Here is a 12,779-nt window from a genome sequence, read left to right as displayed (position 1 = left end):
GCAGTCTCATTATCTGTAAGTAGGTCCACATATATTCAACTTCAACTATTCAAAGTAATTGTGTTGCCCTGAAAATGGTACTGGTTTGAAAATATATAAATCTTGCTTAACCGGTTAGAGCAAGACCTGGCAGTGGGAAAGCGCCTCTAGTCACTTGCAAAACAAATGCTAATGGAACATCAACAAGAATTAGACTTCAGTTCAGATTTTTTGCAAACCAGGACTTTGAGCAAGTACCTTGTTAATTTGAACACTTTAAGAGTTATTATTCACTGACTATTTTAAATAAGATATTCAAAAACCAAACCAAAAGTTCTGATTTCATGTGAAATTTTTCAGTACTTCTGCTGAAAGTTTTTTTTTAAACTCTTCTAAATGGTTCTCTCATGACTCAGAAGTTTACCATAAACTAATCAAGTGATAAAAAAATAAAAATAAAAAGTCAACTGATTTTTCCAAAAGGGATATCTCACCTTACACCCAATGTATTTTTATTTTAAACCGTTACAGCAAGACAACTTCAAGTAAGTTCATGTCTACATCATGGTTCAGAACTTTATGCATTTACTTTTGAGTAGTTGAATATTTTTTACCCCATAATATACCATGTTCCAGAAAAATGAAGAGATTAGTTGAATTTCTTTTGACTTTATTAGGAGATGGGTCAGATTTTAATGAAACTATGTAGTATAAAAGTTTTGCCACATTTCTGATACACCCAGAAATATTTTAACACCTTTTCCATTCACTGCTGAACGAAATATTATTCTTGTCAGTCAAGTCTATTTTTTTCCCAGAAAGTTTCAGATTGAAGAATTATTTACAACACAGCTTTTAATAAGTTAGCTTATTAAAAACTAGCTAATTTGTGAAAGTAAATTCAGAACTTCACATTGTAGAAGTCTGAAAAAGGTTTGAATTTTTAATTTCAAGATTTCCTTGTACCTTTGCACACTTAACCTTACAAAAGTATTTACCTCTATTGAATTTTGACATGTAACAACAACAAATATAATATTTTAGTAGAATTGTATGCAACAATCACAAAATAGGACATAATTATGAGATGGAAACGCATCCATGGATTTCTTCCTTATTCTTGTTAAGCAAATAAAAGATGCACTCTGCATCTCTTTATGGTGGTGGCAGCATCATGCTGTGAGTCTCCTTTTGTTCTGCTTGGTCAGGTAACAGGGCGTGAATACTTTAGCCATCCCCTGTAATATGGAGTTAAATTTCTCCCTATTAGTCAGAGCACCATTAGCTCTAGTTTCTCTATAAGCTTGAAAACTTGTGCAGCAATTTTAACTTAAAAATATGAATCTATAAAAGTGGCTTTCAAAGAGTGATTTCCAAAAGTCTTCACAATGGATACAAAATTGTCCCGTGATGTGATTAATTTAAGAAAAGCAGTTTATTTTCTAAAACTAAAATGGACCATTCTGCTGTAAAATAACAGCAGTCTGTCGTGTCCTAGCAACATGACTGCATTTTTCCCTAAATAGGTCTCCTCCTACTAGTTAGGATAAAGTTAAAGGGTACAAATGAAAGAAAAACTGCAGTCTGCTTTTTTTCACTGTTATCTTTTTAAAAATGTTGCTAACATGCCATCAAAATCTGCTGAAATCTTTTAAACCGTGTTGGTGACTCTTCACAGACAAAATGCCACCACCTCTTCCTGTTCACAAAAAATATTCACATAACTCAAACAACTGTAAACAGTAATTATTTTTAAAAATACATAAATAAGTGACGGTTTGTCAACTGCACCATCTCATCACGTCTCAACAACTGATCACAGTGTGAAGAACACAAAGTCCTTATTTCTTCACCACCTTTTCCAGATAACCAATAAATCTTCTCAGGTTGATTTTGATGTTGTCCAACACGCACAGCTGCTGAGGGCTGTATTTACCACGGCCTTCTTTACGGATCTATTATGAGAAGGAAAGATGGATAAGTATCTGAATGTACTGGAGAGATGAGAACCTGAAATAAATTTGATTGGAAAGTATCTTTTGGAAGTCAAAAGAATGACCTAATTACAAAAAGTGCCTAAACTAAATGTTAGTTCATCTCTACAACCTTTGCCTTGAAGACGGGCTGAAGTGCCTTAAGTGCAGGCAGTAAGTTGAGGTTTTTAGCCGCCATTTCTGCCTCCTCTCCATCAGCGAACACGTCAAACAAAGCGTCGAGCGCTTCTCCGTTCACAACCAGGTCGGAATCCCTCGTAGCGACTTGAAGCAAGGCGTTTCCAATCATCTGCAGGAGCAAAAGTTCCCAGGGCAGGAGCAAACATTTGGGCACAAACAAAATAAAAATGGAAGAAGTGATACCTGAAGGGTTTCCACCGTGCCCTTTTCTTTGGCTAATGTGCTTCCGGTGATTCCTAGGATGGCGACGGCGTTAACCCTCACGCTGACAACATCGCAGCGAGTGGCCGCCTCGCTCAGACTCATCAGCTGCTGAGGGGTCATGCACTGAACAAACACAAACACAACAAAAAAAGCAGCCATGCAGTCAGAGGGCTGTTGGAAATAGTGTTGGGCTAAAGCTTCTAGTCAGAATCACTAAATATAGTTTGTAACCTACAGAGCGACACACATGCTCAGTTTGTCTTTGCTTTGCGATTCGTCCATTAAGAAAAAAAAAAAAGATGATTCAAAATTCCTGTTTTTTTTATGTTTTTAAATCAGAATACTTCTTTGAAAAGGTGCTTATTTTTATTGTGTAAAGCTGCAAGAGAAAAACTTTTAGAAAGCTACACAGATAAAAAAAATAAATAATTAAAAATTATTCTTGCACCTTTGCGATCTCATTAACTTAAATATATGCTGAGCAGAACCAGCAGGTCATTCTCCATAGTACGCTTTCTAAAACTTTCTCATTTATAAAACTCTGCTGTGAAAAGAAATACACTGCTAGACAGTTACATGTTTTGAAAAGCAATGCTACAATATGGAGCTTAGAAAGGATGAAATCTTAAATGTATTTTTCTAATTACTGTATTTTGTACCTGGCTGATGTTTTTGGAGGCAATTATCTGCAGGAGAGAGCGCATGGCGCTGATGACGGCCTCAAGGAACTCCTCATCTTTGGGGATTTCTGCAACAGAAGAAAGTTTAAATGTCAGCTCTGCTTGTTGCTTCCACACATGCGTGTGAACACTAAACTGGTAAAGTATCAAAAGTGCTAAATTGCAAAAATATCAACAAAAATCCGAGACCTTCAGCACCAAAGACCAATGAGGACAGGTGCTGTGCTGCTCCCTGCAGGGCTGCCTCACCGCCCAGAGACTCTGCATCCATGGTGGAGAGGATGCTGTGGAGGCAAGTCAGCGCTCGGGACTGAACCCGCTGCATCCTACACAAAGAGGAGGCGAAAAAAAAGTTTATATGGTTAAAAGTTAAAAGCTGCAACCAATTTTGAGTTGATCAAGGTGAGTACCGCTTGCTCAGGCTCCTCCAGGATGGATTCTCTTGGCACACATTAGTGGCTTCCTCTCTGGGGAAGGATGTTTTGTTGAGAACCTTGAATCCAGAGAAAAGAAAACATATTACAGTGCAATCAAAGTACTGCAAAGTGGGGGTATAATGACAAACAAACAGTTCCTTCCACAATATTCATCAAGTAACTACTGAACTTAACCGCACAGCGCAACCACAAACGTATGTTGTTACACGTGTCAGAAAAACACAACATAAAAAATGGAAAATGACACATGACAATCACATTAAGATGTTTTTAATCTAGAATAAAAATGTTGCATTTGTATTACTTTGATGCATGTACATGAAATTTAATACAGTGGTGCCCAAGTCCAGTGCTGAAGAAAGCCTGTGGACACAGTCACAACTACAATGGCATAGTGTAGAACAAAGCACATTTATGTGCTAGAATGGTCTAGTCAAATCAAAATCAGAATCCAATTGAGTATCTCCAGTGAGAAGTGAAAAATTGCTTTTCACAGACGTTTTCCATCCAATCCAAGTTTGCGCTATTCTGCAAGACCTAGTTGCACTGTTCACAAGTCTCAACAGGTGTTATAATTATCTAAACACAGCTATCTAGACCTGCTACAAAAAGAAAATTTGACGGGGTAGCACAGATCGTCACAACACCGGCAGCTAGTTTTCAGACTGTGGTTAGCTATCCTCATGTCTGCAGATGGTAATGTTTAATCACTGGTTCATGTGTATCAGTTTGAATTAATATTTAACACATCAGTCACAAAACGGGTCATGAAGAGGGAGCAACCTATAAAAGGAAGTGTGACTTTTAGTCTGCAACATGCCATACTTTTCAGGTGTTATGTTTAAAAAAAATAAATAAATCTATGTCCCATTTTCTTCCTCTTTAACATTAGGCACTCCTTAATAAAATCCACTGAAAATATCCAAAAGGCATTTACACCTCTGCAGAGCTGTTCCTTTTAGGCTTGCAGCAACAGCTGCAAAGATGACAGCTTAACCCACTTTAGGCACTTGTCAACACTCTCTGACTCTGTAATGAATTCTTTTTGTGCATGTAGTGACAGAAGTGAGGTGTGATTGAGGAAGCAGAGAGCTGTTTGCCTTTTCTGGTATGCCGTGGTTGATCAAGGCCCCTTGAACCTCAGCTGACAAGCACAGTGGAGACATCAGACCGGACAGTCCGTCGCAGAGCCCGTCAGGACCCAAGTCACTTTCATCGCTGCTCGACTCCTCCTCCCACTCGTCATCAGACGGGTCTAAACAGTAGAAAAGGAGAGCAATAAAGAATGTTTTAATGTCCTTAAATCACCCTGGCAATACGTTTACTGGTCAAACAGCCGCTCAGAATGACAAACCCACACTTGGTGCCTGTGTCACAGGAAATAAATTTTAGATAAAAGTGCCTGGGGTCAGCACTGCTGTCCGTGCCCTCAACACTCACCGTCAGAGCAGCACATGTTGACAATGATCTCCAAGGACGTTTGCTGGGCTGTCAGCAAGGCCGTTGCCTCCCTCAGCTCCTCCTTACCCCTCTGGACACAAACAAACAGCCGCGTGAGTCAACATCCCGATACAACCATGACTGCTAGCGCTGCTATCGCCCAGTCTGGCTGCAGCCGCTTGCTACGGAGGAGCGATTTATTCCTGCTGATGCACTCGAACACGTCAGGTTGCACATTTCTGAGCTGGGTCGTGGTGACAGTCTGCATAGAAAGTAGCTGATGGACAAACTTGGCTTAAGCTACGCTGATATATTTAGGGCCACGATGAATGTGTTATTATGACTGAATAGTGCTAGTTTTATATTTTAGGGGGGGGGGATTGTGGAACGTCAACATGATCTTGGGGTTCTGCTCATGACCGAGCCGTGAGGGACAGATCTGTCTCGCCGGGGTTGAGTCAGCCAGTCAGCAGCCCCCAAATGACCCGCGATGCGTCTACTCCACAGTTTGTCTGCACTGTCGGCCTGGTGTTGCACTTTCGGATGACTCGTGTGTTGCCTTTCCCCCCGTCATTGGTGGGTAGCTCTAAAGTCCAAAAGCAGACCGCATATTTCCCTTGAACAGCATCACATCTCAGCGTCTAAGCTACAGGCCACCTGCGAGACCTCTGAGAATCACTGTGAGGGTTTTTCCATACAAGTGGATCCAGTTCTTAATGACTTTCCTGCTCATGTTAAATGATGAAAAGCAAAAAAAAAAAAAAAAAAAGAACTCTAAAAAATGTTCTGGCTACGTTTTCTGGCATTTAGCATACATAAATCATTTTTTTTAATTTAACTGAACTAAAACAGTAAAAGTTTAGTCAGATTTAACTTCAGACAGTGAGAAAAACTGTGTATGTCTTTATTAGGTGTATGAAAATATATAACATGTTATAAACTTAGGCTTTTAATCAACATTAGGGTGCACAAAACTATCCTGTTTACTGATAGCAGCGCTAGCAGTCATGGTTCAATATCAAGCACTTTCAAAGACTCAAAGCCCCTGTATGACCCTTGTCTCAGTAAACCTGCAGATACCACCACCTTAATTTATGAATGCTGTTAACAAACAGCCTTTGTGAATGCTTCAACATCACAAAGGCGGATGTGGACACAGCAGTGTGAAAACATGAGTTAACTTATTTGACTCCACCTGAGGATACGAGGTGAACAACAGTTTGAAAGATCTGTCAGAAGTGGTGCTGATGGGTTCAGGGGAAAATAACCAGCTGTGCACTGACCTACTTAAACTCTGATGGATGATCGCAAAATAAACTGTGAGAAGATAACATTCAGCTTGTGTCGTTCTGATTCCATGTTTTATTGTTGTTGAAGCTGCTTAATTGCAAAAGTATTTACACCCTTTTAACTTCTTCACATTTTGTTATATTACAACTACAAACTTTAATGTCTATTACTGAGATTGTAGATAATTAGGTAGCCAATTGTCTGTTGTTAGAAGCAGAACTAAAATGAGCATTTAAGCTAACATTAGCTTAGTAGCTAACTCATTTTGACTTAAAAGCTTAAGTTGACTTACTGAATGAATTGAGCTAATGTTAGCCAGAATGCTACTGTGAGCCTGGATAATACTGATAGCATTAAAGCTAGCATTAGCCTAATTGTTTCAAAAATAAGACAGCTAGCATACTTTTCACTCCCCGGATCGAAACGTTTCCTTTAATTTTAAATTTTCTGAGTCATATCTCAATCAGTTCTTCGGTCAGTTTCACACAGAGAGTGAATATTTTGCCCATTCTTCTTTTGCAAAACCACTCGGACTGAATGAGGTTTACGGTCTGTCCTTTGATTAGGCCGTTGTAACATGAACATGTTTTGATCTGAACCATTTTATTGTAGCTCTGGCTGGATGTAAGCCTTTTCCAGCGTGATTTTCTTCCAGGATTGCAAAGAATCTCCTGAGCATGATGCTGCCACCACTATGTTTCACTGTGAGGTTTTTAATTAGGCGAGTAACAATGACAGTTTCCTGGTTTTATCATGAAAAAAATATATATATAACAAAATGTGGAAAAGTTTAGAGGTGTTTTCTGTAACAACCAGTGTGTCTACTTACAGGCAGCAGGTCGGAAAAGTCAGTGTCAACCTTCGTAGTTTTGCCATTCTTCTTCTTCATGGGTGCGTCCTCCTCGTCCATCTCCTCCTCAGCGGGCTCCGCCGCTGCCTCCCCCTGTTCTGCTTCGGCCACAGCAGCCGTGTTTCTGTGGTTAGCCTCTTCCGCTCGTCTGAGTTCAGGGATCAACACCCCTGCGTCCAAATCCAGACACTGTGACAGGGTGGCCACCACGGCGTTGAGGGTCTGGGCTTGTCGGGCCGCAGGCAGGCTGGCCTTCATGTTCCACACCGTACCTGAGAGACAAGGCAGGAACTCAGAGGAGATGCTATGGAAATATACACTGCAGTTTTCAGGCCACCTTAAAAAGTGAAAGAGACAAATATGACAAGAGATGAATTTTACCTGCAGCTAAAGTCCTGAGGAGAATGTGCGCCATGCCTGGCTGAGATGACAGCAGCACTTTTTCTAGGGCTCCAAGTACAGCGGCGTTCATGCTACGCAGCAGCTCGGGGTTGTCCTCGGTCACAGTGTGCAAACAGTGAGCTGAGAAACAAAAACAGTAAGAGTCAGATTCCTCCAGCTGAGACGGCAGAGTAGTTTATATTACCTTAAAATCAACTGAGATGAATATACCCATTAAAAGCCCACTGAAATGCGTACGTATCGACTCTACCTATAAAATAAAATGCACAGAAGCATGCTCACTGTCAAACACTTTGCGGTTATTTACCTGAATTTGTAGCATCTCATCCTTTAAAAACAGCTTTTTAACAGCTGGAAACTGTAGACAGCAGTTGATGGGTATTTGGGAGAGAAATTTACTTCCTATTTTTGACCAATTTTATGGTTTTAGCTGCTTAATAATCTTGTATTTTATTTCCATTCTGTACAATTCAGAAGAAAAAAAAACAGTTAGTGGAAAAAAGAAAAATTTTTCAGCTAAATGTATTTTCTATTAGTTTGGGGAAAAATGTAATAACCTTCTTTCAGCCAGCTGACATGTGGTGCGCAGCAACAGGTGGGGATGGGGCAATGCTGACTTACTTTATGCTACATACAGCCAGTGAAAACTCACTTTCTCTAACCCAGCAAGAATAAATGGGAAGGAGTAAATGATACGCTGTTGTATGATGTTTTAATGTTTTCTGAACAGTTTGTTGTTGAAAATGAGAATTTGTTCTCAATCGACTTACCTGGTTAAATAAAAAAATTATGCCTATCAGAAAGGTTAAATGAAGAACTTAAAAGGAACTCTTGTCAGACCTACCAGCTGATATGGACAGCTCCACATTGTGAGGGTATCTCTCCAAGCACTGGACAACCATGTCCAAGAGGCCGGATTTGTTGAACAAAGACACTGCCTGGCTGCTGCTCTCACTAACGGGGCGACAGATGGACGACACAATCAGCTGAAGAATTGAAGATTTAGCAGGTGTACGGCTGCAGGGTGGCCACAGTCACACAATTAACAGTGAAATTCTTTGAACAGAACTTGATTTTGTTCTAAATACTCCTGACAGTGGAATGATTCAAATGAACACCAAATAGAAATAGCTAAATATTTATCTCTTGACTTATTCTGATTTTAAGAACGGAGAAAGATCTGTGTTGCAGTAGAGTAACAAAGCCACAACAACACCTCTAGAGGAGGAAATAAATCAATAAAAACCCTACATACCAACTTGTTGGCTTACCATAGATTCCACAGTAGGTTCACAGCTTCGTTGGCCACTCCCTCCACAGGATTGTTCTGGTCTTTCATTGCAACAGCAGCAGTGTCGAAACCAGTACAACACTGGAAAGGAAACAACAGTCTGACCACGGAAGCAGCAGATATATTCACTGTATTTATCACTGAAATAAAGTACTGACTTTGGCGCAAAATGTCAACAACACATAATAAATTTCACTGCAAGTCAGCTTTTTTGTTTATACCTCTGTGAATGCAGCCTTAAAACAAAACAGGGTTTGTATACTTTTCCCACAGTAAAAGTCAAGCACTTTTCAAGTATTTTAAGATAGGTTTTTAAACTTTTCCAGCACTCGACATTTTTGGAGATAAAAACGATACAAACGAACTAAAAGGCAGCTTAAATTCACCAAAACGTGATATCATTCACTCTTTTTAATAATGTCTTGTGATAGCATTATACACGATGTATAACATACTTTTATCAATTACACTGACCAATAAGTCACTAAGCCATTAGGAATAATACATATTCCTTACATTGAAACAATCCAAACAAATCATGTTACGGTAAATGTGTCAAAATTTAAATACTTATACACAATATACAAAAATATTCTTGCTACGTTTTCTGTCATTTAGGACATAAAAATAATTCTGGTGATTCCAACTAACCTAAAACAAGAGACATTTAGTCTGATTTCAATTTAGACAGTGAGAAAGAAAATGAGTGTGTGTGTATATGTGCGTGAAAATGTCTAGTTTCAACTGTTTCCACATCTAGGCTTTTAGTCAAATGTTCAATTAAAATATCAAGCACTTCCCAGGACTTAACATAGAAATCAAGAACTTTCCAAACTTTGGAAAGCACCTGTTTGAAGCGTGTAAAAAAAATATTACTGCCTGTGTGCTTGAATGAAATTCAGTTCCTGCAGATGTTACAGACGACGAGGAGCTAAGAAGACGCAGTGAGCTAAAAGCAGCAGTGAAGTCTCACCTCTCGAAGCAGTGCTGTCAGCGGCGTCATGACGTCGTGCCTCACCATGTCTTCGCACACCTCCTGACCTCCGCATGCACTCAGATTTCTGTGAGGCAGACACACACTCATCGGTAACTCAGAGGAGATCCTGTGTGAGCAACAAAGCTAGGAAAAAATGTTTTAAAAATTGCAGAGTTGCTGATCTGTTGCACAAAACGTCTGACAGAAGAGCACAGCTATTATACCGAAAGAAGTGCTGAGGGAAAAAATGCGTTCTGTTTCATGTGAAAACATAATGAAAAGAAAAGGTGAAGATCTCTGAACATTAAACAATCCAATCCTGAATAATGTGGAGCATATCCTCCCAACAACTTACTATTTGCTTTTTGCACAGCATAGTTCCCCCGGCACAACACATAAGTACACGTTTATTTTAAAAAACAAAATTGATTAAGTTCACTTACAGTAAAACAGTAATGAAACTAGAAAATCCAGAAGGGCCCCCTTTTCTATTTTTAGCACAAAGCCTTTTTGAAACAGAAGTATGCCATTATTAGAACTTGATTATTCTTCAGTTTTTTTTTACTTTTGTTTTGTTGCCACGTCTGACATATATTTCTCAGCTAAATCCGAGTTATTTATAGCTTAATGTTGAATAAAAACAACTTAAGGAAAGATTGTTTTTAAGAGAATGAATGGATTGTGTAATGTGCCCAACATTATCCAAAGAAAATTAAGCGGCATTACGAAAGACGAGCGAAGAAAAGCCCAGATCCCGCTGCACCCTCACCTGAGCGCCCCAGTGGCCGTCTCCCTGACGGCCACGCTGCCGTCCAGCAGCATGGGGCCCAGCCGTCTGACTGCATCCCTCTGGAGGAAACCGGGAATTGCCTGGCTCTGCTGCACCACCCGAGAAATGCTGGCGCATGCAAACTCTCGAATGTCTGCACTGGGACTCTGCAACTGGAAATAAAAACACAACTTGCTATTAAATCGAGGTTACAATCTTTTTTTTTTTCCCGGATTCACCATAGATTAGCTTATCTTCTGAAGTTTATTTGAAGATTTCCTTTCCGTTTCCAAAAGCAAAGTCGAGGCAAAAATGTTTGGAGATTGATAGAAAGATTTTAACTTTTTTTTTTTAACTTTACTCCTTCAGCATTAAAATATTTTCCACCAAATGTTTTCATTGTATATTGACATATATATTGGCTTAATAGGAAAGAATCCACAAGCTTACATCAGGCTCATAAAAAACACATCAATAGCTGTAGATTTAGGTAGCTTAAGGTATTGGGAGTTTCTGAGCTATAGACACAACACATAAATATTTTTGACCAATTTCATGCTCCATCATGCTTAAAAACAAACAATCACCAAGTTGCTCCTGGATGGTTGGAGTTGCCTTTTAAAAACATTTTTAAATCATCCTTTGTTCGCTGCTGTGCTTTTAGGGAAGATCAACCACAAATGGTTGACCAAGTTTCACTGCTGGCATGAAAAGATACAATCATATTAGATCTTTTATGTGTTTTTTTTCTTTTCCGCCCTTCCCACAGATTATTGTTTTTTATAAGCAGAAACCCTCACATCTGCTTACTGCAATTTCTCAGCAGCAGTCCCTGACTGAGAAGACAGTCATAGCACTTGCTAGTCTCTCTTGAATGCCCTGGAGCTTTTTATCATCATGACAGCTGGACCATGGTCTCAATGACTTGATAAATATTAACATTTTATTCTGGTATGTGAGGGATTTTTTTTTTTTGATGCAAAGTAATAATGACAGAAAATGTTTCCCCTTTCAAAACAGAATTTAATCAAAATGACAGAGTGACATCAGCTCCCTCCATACTCATCAACTATTTCACATGAGATCATTGAAATTATGCTGGCAGGGAATTTTGTGTTAATTATAAGTCGATTTTAAAACACCCCACCAAAAGTAATTGCTGTTGAAAATGAAGATTTCTGTCAGTCTATAAATAAATAAATAAAAGTAATTTTTGCTTCTGTTTTGCTGATTTAATCAACACTGAAAACATTCCCTTTGCAGAAAAGAAATTAATTTCATTCAATACAAAGATGATGATATCCATATCATGTAAAAGAATTAGGGACGTGATTTTGAATTATCTTAGAGAGAAAAAAAGTCAGATTAATTGGTCCTAATTCTCTATTGTACATTGCTCTGTACTGCATATAAGGGCAACACAAAGTGTTGCCCTTATATGCAACACTTTGTAAGTGTTTTGTCATAAGACAAAACACACAAACAACCATAAAGCAAGAATAATTATATAAATTTATAATACATATGCAAAGAGGTACTTCTACTTAAGTGATAAATAAACCATATTTTAGAATTAGTAGTAAGATTTTGTATGTTGTATATTTATTTTCTGTACAGGGCGCATACTGACACCTGGTTAAAGGGACATAACCCCAGCCTGACATGTGACCGTGGACAAATAACCTAACACTGCCAATCACTTGCTTCATCAATAATTCACATAAAACAGATCCCTCAGATCACTGCGTTTCATAGTTATAACTTTAAACCTCCGATGTGATCGTGGTCCTACTTTTTCCAGCAGCTCCGCAGCCGGACAGCTTTCTTCGTCGTGCTCTTCGTCCGCTTCCTTCACAGCGTTCACCGGCAGGCCGATAGAGTTGAACTGCGGCCGCTTAAACTTCGTGGTTTTACTTTTACCCATTTTGATCTGTTTCTAGGTGCTCATGTGACAAGATGTCTGTCTGTGGTTTCTGTCCGAAATGTCGGCGACTACACTCCCAGCACCCCGCAGATCCAGGCTAGCTGGAAACCATGTGGAAGAGTCAACGCAGTCAGCCGTAAAGTGATGGTCGTTGACGGAAAGCGGTCACGCTTTGTGGCAACCAAGAGAATTGTTCCTCCGTACGCTATTGCGTTCGCCATATTGTGAGTGGCAGGTTCTAAATTGAACACTCGATTTTCTTTAAAGCTAACAAAATCCATGGCCATTCAAGCATGGATTTCCCCAGGCACTTCAGGAAATATTGGATTGAGCATGGACAGTTAGGCTTTCAAAAAATGTGAA

At 39.3% G+C, this 12,779-nt stretch overlaps 1 protein-coding gene across 1 annotated transcript; it reads right to left on the bottom strand.

Moving 5' to 3' along the window:
• Positions 1–632: 632 nt before the first annotated feature.
• heatr3 (HEAT repeat containing 3) lies at positions 633–12,576 on the bottom strand. The gene is made up of 15 exons (XM_015002847.2): positions 12,285–12,576; positions 10,493–10,665; positions 9,721–9,808; positions 8,728–8,828; positions 8,301–8,410; positions 7,436–7,576; positions 7,034–7,326; positions 4,915–5,005; positions 4,575–4,729; positions 3,448–3,530; positions 3,227–3,363; positions 3,017–3,105; positions 2,337–2,480; positions 2,086–2,262; positions 633–1,934 (listed from the first exon to the last, which is right to left on the bottom strand). The coding sequence occupies exons 1-15, from the start codon at positions 12,414–12,416 to the stop codon at positions 1,821–1,823; spliced, it is 2,028 nt and encodes a 675-aa protein (XP_014858333.2). The 5' UTR covers positions 12,417–12,576; the 3' UTR covers positions 633–1,820.
• Between the last annotated feature and the right edge of the window lie 203 nt (positions 12,577–12,779).

The sequence above is a fragment of the Poecilia mexicana genome, unplaced genomic scaffold (genome assembly GCF_051168715.1).
Source record: "Poecilia mexicana isolate PSO_F unplaced genomic scaffold, ASM5116871v1 scaffold_3, whole genome shotgun sequence".
Taxonomy (NCBI): Eukaryota; Metazoa; Chordata; class Actinopteri; order Cyprinodontiformes; family Poeciliidae; genus Poecilia; species Poecilia mexicana.
This window is presented reverse-complemented; position numbering and strand designations above follow the sequence as displayed.